We start from the raw sequence: 12,243 nt of genomic DNA on the forward strand, positions 1-12,243 counted from the left end.
CAGTGGGGGATTTCCCTGGTGGTCCAGTGGTTAGGACTTGGCAATTTCACTGCTGAGGTCTGAGCAGGTCCGGGAACTAATATCCCACAAGCCTCGCGGTGTGACCAAAAATTTTTTTAAATAAAAACAATGTTTTGCTGTTGCTCAGTCACTCAATCATGTCCCACTCTTTGCAACCCCATGGACAGCAGCATGCCAGGCTTCCCTGTCCTTCACCATCTCCCAGAGCTTGCTCAAACTCATGTCCATTAAGTCGGTAATGAAATCCATTGAACCATCTCATCCTCTGTCATCCCCTTCTCCTCCTGCCTTCAAATCTTTCCCAGCCTCTGGGTCTTTTCTTATGAGTCAGCTCTTCGAATCAGGTGACCAAAATATTTGAGCTTCAGCTTCAGCATCAGTCCTTCCAATGAATATTCAGGATTGATTTCCTTTAGGACTGATAGGTTTGATCTCCTTGCAGTCCAAGGGACTCTCAAGAGTCTTCTCCAACACCACAGTTCAATTTTCTTTAAGGTCCACACTCACATCTGTACATGACTACCGGAAAAGCCATAGCTTTGACTAGATGGACCTTTGTTGGCAAAATAATGTCTTTGCTTTTTAATATGCTGTCTAGATTTGTCATAGCTTTTCTTCCAAGGAGCAAGCGTCTTCTAATTTCATGGGTGCAGTCACCATCTGCAGTGATTTTGGAGCCCAAGAAAATTAAGTCTGTCACTGTTTCTGTTGTTTCCCCACCTATTTGCCTTGAAGGGATGGAACTGGCATGCTGCAATCCATGGGGTCGCAAAGAGTCAGACACAATTGAGCAACTGAACTGAACTGAACTGATGGGACTGAATGCCATGATCTTCGTTTTTTGAATGCTGAGTTTTAAGCCAGTGTTTTCACTCTCCTCTTTCACTTTCATCAAGAGGCTCTTTAGTTCCTCTTCACTTTCTGCCATAAGGGTGGTGTCATCTGCATATCTGAGGTTATTGCTATTTCATGACTGCTATTGCAGTCATGATTCCATCTTGTGCTTCCTCCAGCCCTGCGTTTCTCATGATGTACTCTGCATATAAGTTAAATAAGCAGGGTGACAATATACAGCCTTGTCATACTCCTTTTCCAATTTGGAACCAGTCAGTTGTTCCATGTCCAGTTCTAACCATTGCTTCTTGACCTGCATACAAGTTTCTCAGGAGGCAGGTCAGGTGGTCTGGTATTCCCAACTCTTGGAGAATTTTCCACAGTTTGTTGTGATAATATTTAGAATTAAATAAATACCTGCATGCTAAGTCACTTCAGTCATGTCCAACACTTTGTCACCCCATGAACTGTAGCTCTCCAGGCTCCTCTGTCGATGGGACTCTCCAGGCAAGAATACTGGAGTGGGTTGCCATGCCCTCCTCCAGGGGAATTTCCCTACCCAGGGATCAAATCCACGTCTATCATGGCAGGTGGGTTCTTTACCACTAGTGCCACCTGGAAAGCCCAAATAAATACATGAATAAACAAAAATTGTCAGTGGTTTCTAATCCTGAGTCTGGGACTCTGGCTTAAAGGTAGTTTTTTTTTTTTTTTTTTAATGATTCAGTGATCACAGAACCTAACAGCACATGTCACGGTGATGTGACTTAAACCACCCCAGAAGGAACATCTTACTACATAATTTTAAAATAGAAATACATTTTTTTAAGGAACTGAAAGCAAACTTTTATTTAAAGACCTGTTCGGGTCATGGTCATTTGGACTCATGGCTTCAATTTACTGCTCAACTCTCTGGTGACTCAGATAGTAAAGAATCTGCCGGAGACTCAGGTTCAATTCCTAGATCGAAAGAACCCATGGAGAAGGGAATGGCAACCCACTTCAGCATTCTTGCCTGGAGAATTCCATGGACAGAGGACCCTGGAGAACTATAGGCCATGGGGTCGCAAAAAGTTGGACATGACTGAGTGACTGTCACTTTTGCTAGCAGAGCTCTGGCAACAGTGAAATAAATGTGCTGAATTCTTTCTAAAATAGAAATACTTTTATTAAGGAATCCCCTGGCTGTCCAGTCGTTAATGCTCAACACTTTCACTGCCTTGGGCCAGGGTTCAATTCTTGGTTGGGGAACTAAGATCCCACAAGCCACGTGGCATAGCCACCCCCCAAAAAAACTTTTATTATACCTGTCATACATATTCATTATATATCCATGTGCTGCAGATATGTCAGTTAGCTTGACTGCAGTAATCATTTAACTATATATGTGTATCAGACACAGCTGAGCACCTGAGCACACACACACATGCACACATGTGTCAAATCTTCACGCTGAACACCTTAAATATATATAATTTTTGTTTTTGAAAATAAAAAATGAAATACCATAGCAAAGCCAAGTATTAAATTTTTAATTAGGAAAAAACACATACACAAAACTAAACTGAGACCAGCTGAATCTGCCCACAATTCAGTGCTCCAATCCAGTACCCATGTAGGTACATGTCTGATGAAGAGACACATATTTGTTGTGTATGTTACACTTACATATGCTTGCCAAACTTGCTTTCTCACTCATTACATGGCTAACATCTTTCCATGCACATCCTATATATCATTACCTATGTTATTGTCTTCAATAGTTTATATAGTTGCATTGTACATATAATTTATTTACTCTATAATTTATTTCTCTATTCTGAGAAATGTGGGTTGTTACAAAACAACCCTTTGACAAAGACCATAAAAGTTTTATCTGTATCTATTCGTTAAATGTTTTCTTAGGATAAATTCATAAAAGAGGAATTGTTAGATCAAAAGGAAGAAAGCATTCTACGAACTTTTGATACATATCACTATATTGGCCTCCAAAAATGCTGTTTACTATGCTTTTTATTAATATTCAGCTCAGAGATGCTAATGTATTTGTGTATGCCTAACTAATCATTTTGTTTTACCAACTTTCATGATAAAATACTTCATAAAAATAATCATTCTTTATAGTTTTTAATAAAACAAAATCCAGTGCCTACACTTCTCAGGAAACCAGAATCTGGACACTTTTATTTAAAATTAAACCACATTACAAGTAATTCTTATATTTTCTGATTTGGCCAGTTCCTAATTGAGTTTTTGGTTTTGTTTTATTTTTTGGCCAAGCCATGAGTCATGTGTGATGTTAGTTCCCTGACCAGGGATCAAACTTGAAGCCCCTGCATTGAAAGGGCACAGTCTTAACCACTGGACTATTAGGGAAGTCCCCCTCATTGTTTAATCAATGATATAAAGTACCCTTACCTCAGTGAGCTTTCTCACCTCACCTATGAAATGAGATAGTAATGCTGCATTCAATGCACTTAGAACCAAGGCTGGTAATTGCCATAACTTTCCGCTCTTTATAATTGCTTCTTTAACTTTTTTAACACACTCAAAAGGAGACATAATAAGACTATTGCACCCCTCACCTAGCTTCAATAATTTCCAACTACCTTCTGATTTTTAAGATAAATATTTTCATGATCTTATTGTTTGTTATTCTGTGACTTCATTTTTATTGGGAGCATGGTTCCCCATTATAGAGATAAGCCATAAGTTATTTAACCAATTCCTTCTTAAACTTTAGGTCATTTCTCATTTTCACCTTTATCATCTTTACTGCCATGGACTTTCTCATAGCTAATTCTGCCCTCTTAGTCATTATTGTTTTCCAAGAATATATTCCTAGAAACAGAATAGTTGCTTCAAAGACAATATGCTAAAGAATGTTAGTTAAGAATATGGTTTCAAGGGACTTTTCTGGCAGTCCAGTGGTTAAGACTTCACCTTCCAATGCAGGCGGTGTGAGTTCAATCCCTGGTCAGGAAACTAAGATACCACATGCCTCTCAGCCAGAAAACAAAAACATAAAAAACAGAATCAATATTGTAACAAGTTCAATAAAGACTTTAGAAATGGTCCACAGTAAAAAAGAAATCTTTTAAAAAAGAACATATGACTCAGTCAGTTCTTACTCTTTCCCCCCCACGGAGCCTGCCAGGCTTCTCTGTCATGAGATTTTCTCAGCAAGTATACAGGAGTTAGAGTCCTACTTAAATTCTGAATTTCAGTTTGCTCTTCTGAAAGGTTCTTCTTTGTGTTACATGAGGCTGCTATAAGATGGCAATGTATCAATGTAAGGCTCTTAGCCCAGTGCCTAGCACATTCTAGACACTCAGTAAAATTAAGCTATTAGTGTAACTATGCACATTTTTAAAAGTAAGTTTTCCCTTTGTTTTTCTTACCAGCTGTTGAAACTCGAGTTGTCACAGACAACTGCTCCAAGGAAGTCATCTTCAGCTTGAACGCCCAAGTGAACTCCATGGAAATCCAATGCAAAGATGTCATCCAGGGAGACATAAAAGGTATGCGGGGTGGCTGCATTCAGAATCCCTAAGACATGCAGGGCAACATCGCTGTGTGATAGTGAGGAAAATGTCCCCAGTGGGCTTCTCTCTACTGGGTCTGTTACCCTGATGTTACTGAGCCCAGGTCCGGCTCCGAGCTGCTCAAAAGTCATTAAAGAGGCTAGGTCAGTGGAAAGGAAAGTTTGCTTTACTTTGGATGCTAGTGACCGGGGAGGAGGGTCACAGCATCCAAACCTGTCCAAAGGCCAACAGCCCCCACCCCAAAAACCAGGATGCTAGAGCTTTTATAGACAGAGAGACAGGGCTACGTGCAGAAGCAGCACAGTAGCTCAGATGGTCATCTTGAAATTGGTCACTGGTGGTCAGTCCTAAGCAGTTAGTCTTGGTTCCAGGGTTGATTTGTTCTGATTGACTTGAGGCCAATTCTTGGAACTGCGACAGCTTATGTCATGGCTACAGTCTGGTCATCGTGTAGCTAATTTCTCCATCTGGTGGGGATCTCTATAAGACAGCTCAAAGGATATGGCTCAGAATATTACCTATAGCCCTTGAGAAGGAACTAAAGTCCTTGACTTTGCTTACTGACTGAACTATTATCATTTGATCTCCTTTGACTATTCTCCTTTGTTTCTTTATGTTCTCACTTCTCTGATTAAACTAATTTTTGGCTCAAGTTTTTCCACAGACAAAAGGTGGGCTGAGGACTTGGGGATCAAGGACTATAGGGTTCTGCTCCATTTCACTAAGACTGTGCCATTTGAGTCTTTCCTTTAAAAAAATTTTTTGTAATTACAAAAAAGACATCTTCCTACCTAAAATGGAGGGTTTTTGTTCTTCAGCATGAAAGAGAGACTTCTTTGTAATTTAGGGGCTGTTCTATCTGATTCTTAGTTTGGGTTCCCTTAGAAGCAGTGCTTGGACAAGTGTAAGGGGAACAAGTGTGATGATTTTATATGGGAGGTGATCCCAGAAAGAATCAGTAAGTGTATTAATCAGGATTCTTCAGAGAAACAGAACCAATAGGATATGTATATGTAGAGAAAGAGAAACAGAGATAGAGAGAAAGATGGGCAGGGACAGAGAGGGATTGAAGAAGAATTTAGTTCACGTGATTGTGGAGGGCAGCAAATCTAAAATCTAGCCAACAAGCTGAAAGACCCAGGGAAAAGTTGTTGCTGCCTGAGTCCAAAAGCAGTCTCTTCCTCAGGGGGAGGTCCGTCTTTTTCTTAATGCCTTCCACTGATTAGATGAGGCCCACCAACAATAGGAACTGTAATCTGCTTTATTCAAAAATCTATTGATTTAAATGTTAATTTCATATAAAAATACCCTCACAGCAATATCCAGACTGGTCTTTGGCCAAATATCTGGGTCTTAAGGCCTATCCAAGTTGACACATAAAATTAATCATCCCAACAGGGAAAACAGGCTGTAAGACAAGGAAGAAAGGGCAGCCCATACAGGGATTATTACGTTAGTGAGCAGGTTACCACTGGTGGTGACTTGGGTTCAATCCCACTGAGTTTCCCCTTTCAAAAAGAGGCAGCTAGAGGACTTCCCTGGTGGTCCAGTGGTTAAGATTCTGCACTTCTAATGCAGGGGGCAGGGGTTCAGATCCTGGTCAGGAAACTAAGATCCCACATGCCACTCGACATGGTCAAAAAAAATTTTTTTTAATAATAAAAGGGACTTCCCGTGTGGCCCAGTGGCTAAGACTCTGCACTCCTAATGCAGGTGACCTGGCTTCAATACCTAGTCAGGGAACTAGATCTCACATGCTGCAATGAAGATCCTGTATTCCAAAACTAAAATAATAATAACAGTTAGGGAGAGGGAGCTGAGCTGAGCTCTTTATCCACCGGCTCTGATCCATCACTGGTTAAGAGCCCTTCTGGGGGTTGCAGGCAGAAGTGAATTTCTAGGCTCTTCCAGCCTGCTCTGCGTACAGATCAAACATGTTCACTCCAGGGAAAGCTCCCAGACAGAGAGTCGCAGCTGCTTGCAGTAGAATCCATCAGCATGTTAAAAAAAAAAAAACAGAAGTGCCAAAGGGATAAAGCCAGGGTGCCTATAGCATCTGCTACAGCCTGTGTAGAAAGAAAGAAATTGTTACTATTAACTGTCCCAGCATTGCCAGACTGTCTGATTTTTCAAGAGAAACTAAAATTTGGGTTGTCTGCATGAACACCTCCAATATTTTTTTAATTTGGCAGGAAGACTTCTGTTATATCTGCCATATGTTACAATTGCTGTAGCACAATAAATGACAGTCTTAAAATCCAATTACATGAATGTGGGGCCTGTACAGACAGCTGGTCTGTGATATCGCCCAAAGTTCCAAAGTAAAGATGATAAAACTTAGACAACGAAGCACATGCTGAACTGAGAAAGTCTCATGTGGCAATTAGCTTCTCACTTCCTCTCCTCCCCCAAGAAGATAAGAACGTGAATCTGCCTTCATTGGAGGATGGGCCAGGAGAAGGCTGGGAGCCAAATTCCATCCATGTGATTTCACGCTTGCGCGCTCACCAGGCACCCCCATTACTCACGGTGTGGAGAGGGAGCCTGAAAGCTTCATGGTGCAGGTCAAACCAAACATATCTGCCATCCAGTTTGTTCCTTGGTCACACTCTGAGGTTCTAGGGGTTAGGATGTCAACAATTTTTTTTTATCAGAATATAATTGTTTTACAAGGTTGTGTACCTCATGAACCAGCTGCAGACATATATCCCCTCCCTCCGGAGCCTCCCTCCCACCACCCCTCATCCCGCCCGTCTCGGTCATCACAGAGCCCTGAGCTGAGCTTCCTGTGCTACACGGCAGCTTCACACTAGTTATCCACGTGGTGATGTGTACGTTTCAATGCTATTCTTTCAGCTTGTCGCTCCTCTCCTTCATGTGTTCACAAGTCTATTCTCTGTGTCTGTGCCTCTATTCCTGCCCTGCAAAATGGTTCATCTGCTCCATTTTTCTAGACTTCATATATATGCTTTAATATGCAATATTTGTTTTTCTCTTTCTGACGTACGTCACTCTGTATGACAGACTCTAGTTTCATCTACAAAGAGATATATCACCTCACACGGGCCAGAATGACCATAATCAAAAAAAATTTACAAACAACAGATGCTGGAGAGGGTGTGGAGAAAAGGGAACCCTCTTACACTATTGGTGGTAATGTAAATTGGTACAGACACTCTGGAGAACAGGACGGAGGTTCCTTAAAAAAACTAAACATAGAAGTGTCAACTGGCCCAGCAATTCCACGACTGGACATAGACACTGAGAAAACCATAATTGAACATACGAATTTGAGGAGAACAGAACTCAGTGCATAACAACTGTCTAGGCTGAATTGTTTACATGAACTGCAGACCTCATAATGTGAATGCATGTGCCTGGGGGAGCACCTGGCGTGCATTCGCGCATGCTCAGTGGTGTGACCCCATAGACTGTAGCCCACAAGTCTCCTCTGTCCATGGAATTTCCTAGGCAAGAATACTGGAGTGGGTTGCCATTTCCTCCTCCAGGGATTCTTCCTGGGCCAGGGTTAAAATCTGCATCTCCTGCATTGGCAGGCAGATTCTTTACCACTCAGCCACCAGGGAAGAACCATAGGCATGCCCAGCAGCAGGCTATTTATCTTTCCCTAATGACCCTTGTGGTCTCATCTCAGAGCATTGCACTGGCTGTCCCTCTGCCAGTAATGTTAACCAACATTCCACAGGGTGGACTTTTATTCTTTAGACACAGCTCAACTTTTTCCTCCTCCATGAAGCCTCCCGGGACTGCCTATTTCCATCACAGCACTAGAGTCAGGCTTTCCCTCTCCTGTGCTGCTGCAGCACTTTGAACCTACTTTATCCCGGCATCTAATGTGTTAACATCTGTTCCTCAACATGTCCCCTCCCCCCCACCCCCCACCACCACCATACCTTCAGGGTAAAAACCAGGAATTCTTTCTCTGTGCAGTCCTTCACCATCAGAGAATCGGAGAACAGAAATGTTCACCGAATTAAATCCACATCTAGGTTGAGGACTGAACATTCCTAAAGAGAGAAAAGAACGCATTGATGGGTTCATGACGAACTCACAAAGGGACATTTTTCTGTCCCTCAGGTTCTGTCATGGACTGGATCATTCTTCATTGTAGGGAGTCATCCTGTGCCCTGTAGGATGTTGAACAACATCCCTGGCCTTTATCCACTAGATGCCTATAGCAGTTCCCCAGTTGTGCCCACCAAAAATTCCTCCAGACGCCACCCAGTGTCAGCTGAGGTGAGAGGACAGGATAGCCTACAGCTGAGAACCTCCAGTCTAAAGCAACCTTGTAATATATCTCCAAAAGGTGGATAATTTTAATACCAGAAGGGATCCTATTAAGTTACACCATGACACTAGGTATAAACTGGGACTATCACAGGTAACCCAAGATGTACAATCACATGATTCGTCTCCCTATAAACTATCTCAGAGAACAAACCCTTGCCACAGAGGTCAACCTTGGAAACCTCAATAGCCATTCTTTTCTTTTCTACTTGTGATTTGCTCTTACACCAGAATATTTCAGCTCAAAAATAAGCAATTTCCAAGCATCAGATCAGGTAGCCTGATCACCTGCTGATGCCTTCCAACCACCCACCGCTGTTTCTTTCTGATGAACAGAAACTGCCATCAACTCAGAAGCAGAAGTGACTCTCTTACTTCTCATCCCTCGAGAGAAGCCAGAAAAACCTGGTTAGAGACACCTGCTCAGGGATTTCTTCCAGTAGGATGAACCACACAACTTGTTTCTTATCACTGTTCAGTCGCTAAGTTGCGCTCTTTGTGACCCCCATGGACTGTAGCCCGCCAGGCTCCTCTGTCCTTGGGATTTCCCAGGCATGTATACTGGAGTGGGTTGTCATCTCCTCCTCCAGAAGATCTTCCTGGACCAGGGATCGAACCCACGTCTCCTGCATTGGCAGGTGAATTCTTTGCCTCTGAGCCACCTGGGAACCTCACAGCTAGTATGTGGCAAAGATGGAGTTTGAATCCAGAAACATGATTCTTGTCTCTAGGTCCTCAACCACTCATTATATATGACCTGTTTGTCCTGGGTACTTAGCAGCTCCAATAGTGAATTCTTACTGACATGGGAATATTGACAAGTTTGTTAACATCTTATCGCATATGTGCATATACATATACATACATATGATTGGTATATAGTATATGTGTGTATATACATTATATATCTTGTGTGTGTATATACATTATATGCTGTGCTGTGTGCTTAATTGCTCAGTTGTGTCTGACTCTGCACCCCCATGGGCTGTAGCCCTCCAGACTCTTCTGTCCATGGGAATTCTCCAGGCAAGAATACTGGAGTAGGTTGCCATGCCCTCCTCCAGGGGATCTTCCCAACCCAGGGATCAAACCTAGGTCTCCTACATTGCAGGTGGATTCTTTACCAGCTAAGCCACCAGAGAAGCCCATGTTATATGCTAGGCTGTCATGAAATATCAGACTGGTGACTTAAACAAGAGAAATTTATTTTCCCACAGTTGTAGAGGCTGGAGATACAAGATGAAGATGCTGGCAAGACTGGTTTCTCTGGAGGCCTCTGTCCTTGGCTTGAACATGGCCATCTTCACACTGTCCTCATACGGCCTTTCCTCTGTGTGCGTATGTCCCTAGTCTCTCTTCATGTGTCCAAATTTCCCCTTATAAGGACACCAGGCAGACTGGATAAGGCCTACCCTAACAGTCTCGTTTAAACTTCACCTCTTTGAAAGCCCTATCTTCGAATGGTCACATTGGGAAGTACCATTAAGACTTCAACATATGAATTTTGGAAAGGAGCATAACTCAGCCCATTACACTATTGATATACAATATGTCCACTACATATAAATCTGCAAGGTGGGAACCTGCATTCCATCAACATCAGGCACAAGTGAAACTGCAGCTTGCCCTCCGACTCCTACTGCTGACGCTCCTTCAGCTGCATCATCTCCCTTCCTCTCCCTCCTCCAGTCAATAACTCTTGTTGCCTGTTCCCTCGATGCCAGCCGCTGCGTGTCACCTATTGTACTGTGCTACGCTACTTTTCGAGGTACCATACTGTAAGATTTAAAATGTTTCCTTTATTTTCTGTGTTTGTTTTTTATGTTTTACTCATGTGAAAAGTATTAGAAACTTATTGCAGTATGATGCAGCTGATCGTGTTAGTTGGGTACCTAGGCTAATCTTGTTGGACTTAGGAACAAATCGGACTTGCAAATATGCTCTCAGAACAGAATTCGTTTATATGTAGGGGCTTACTGTAAGTCACGTGCATGCCTTAGTATGTAATAAAATTATAAATGTACAATATAAACATATCATGTGCCTATATATTTTTAGCCTATCAAACTTGTTAGATTATGCCATTCCATTGCTTAAGTGAGTGAGTGAGTGAAGTCGCTCGGTCGTGTCCAACTCTTTGCGACCCCATGGGCTGTAGCCTACCAGGCTCCTCCCTCCATGGGATTCTCCAGGCAGGAGTACTGGAGTGGGTTGCCATTTCCTTCTCCTCCAAAAGTTCTCCCACTGGCTTAAAATAAAAGCAAAATTCTCCCCAAGGCCCTACAAGATCAACACCCACCATGCCCTCACTTCCTCCCACTGTCCCCCTCACTCACTCTGCTTCAACCATACTGGCCTCCTTGCTGATTCCTGAGCAGGTGGGCACAGTCATGCCTCTGGGGGTTTTTCCTCTGCTATTTTCTCCTCCTAGAGCACTCTCCCCTCAGATATCCTCCTTCCTTCCACGCTGCTGTCTGAAAACTCTAAAATAGCATCCTCCACCTCTCGCTGTCCCCTGGCATGAGTGCTAAAGTCGCTTCAGTCCTGTCTCTTTGCAACCCCATAGACTGTAGCCCACCAGGCTCCTCTGTCCATGGGATTTTCCAGGTAAGAATAATGGAGTGGATTGCCATGTCCTCCTCCAGGGGATCTTCCTGACCCAGGGATCAAACCCTCGTCTCCTTCACTGGCAGGCAGCTTCTTTACCATTAGGGCCACCTGGGAAGCCCCACTGTCCCCTACTTCAGTTAATTTTCTCCATAGAATTGAGCACCAATCCTATATCAGAGCAAGGTGTCTCTGATATATACCTTTGTTGAGTGGGCTCCCAACACTTGGAAATGAATTGTCCAAGGAGACCTGTGCTTGGACAGCAAGAGACTCTTGGAAAGTGGTCCCCAGGCGGACAGCAGCAGGAAAACTGCTTTGCCACATGGCTCAATCTCAGGTTTTATGCTAATGCGATTAGTTTTAGGTTGTCTCTGGTCCGTCATCATCCTTGGCCCATAGTCTGAGTCAGGGTCCTTCCTGGTGGCCCAAGCAACTCTCAGCCAAGACGGATTCCAGTGCAAAGGATTCTGGGAGGACGGTTGTCTCCTCCCTCTTTTGGCCCCTCCCAAATTCTCCTGGTTAGTTTTCGGGTGGCAGTACCAAGTTCCTCATTGGGACCTCCTGTTGTGAGACAACTCACCCAAGTGGTTATCATCATGCCTGGCCAAGGTGGGGGGCTTCAGTCGATGATTATCTAACAGCTTTATTTGCTTGTTTATGTTTGTTTTCTGCACCAGAAAGTAAGATCCATAAGAGGAGAAATTCAGGCTATTTTGTCCCCCACTGTATTCCCAGAATAATGTCTGGACACAGTAGGCACTAAAAAAAAAAAAAAAAAAAAAGGTGGATAGGTAGATAGATATATAGAGGGCTTCCCCGATGGCTCAGCAGGTGAAGAATCTGCCTGCAGTGCAAGAGATGCAGGTTCAATCCCCGGGTTGGGAAGAGCCCCTGGAGGAGGAACTGGGAACTCACTCCAGTATTC

The 12,243-nt window shown here is 43.2% G+C and overlaps 1 protein-coding gene across 4 annotated transcripts in view; it reads left to right on the forward strand.

Moving 5' to 3' along the window:
- ADGRE3 (adhesion G protein-coupled receptor E3) overlaps nucleotides 1-12,243 on the forward strand; it is a 55,533-nt gene that overhangs the window by 24,505 nt on the left and 18,785 nt on the right. For all 4 annotated transcript variants that reach the window (XM_061150073.1, XM_061150074.1, XM_061150076.1 and 1 more), the window contains one exon: nucleotides 4,260-4,376. In XM_061150073.1, the coding sequence (XP_061006056.1) occupies nucleotides 4,260-4,376 (117 nt within the window). The remainder of the gene's footprint in view (nucleotides 1-4,259; nucleotides 4,377-12,243) is intronic.

The sequence above is a fragment of the Dama dama genome, chromosome 9 (genome assembly GCF_033118175.1).
Source record: "Dama dama isolate Ldn47 chromosome 9, ASM3311817v1, whole genome shotgun sequence".
Taxonomy (NCBI): Eukaryota; Metazoa; Chordata; class Mammalia; order Artiodactyla; family Cervidae; genus Dama; species Dama dama.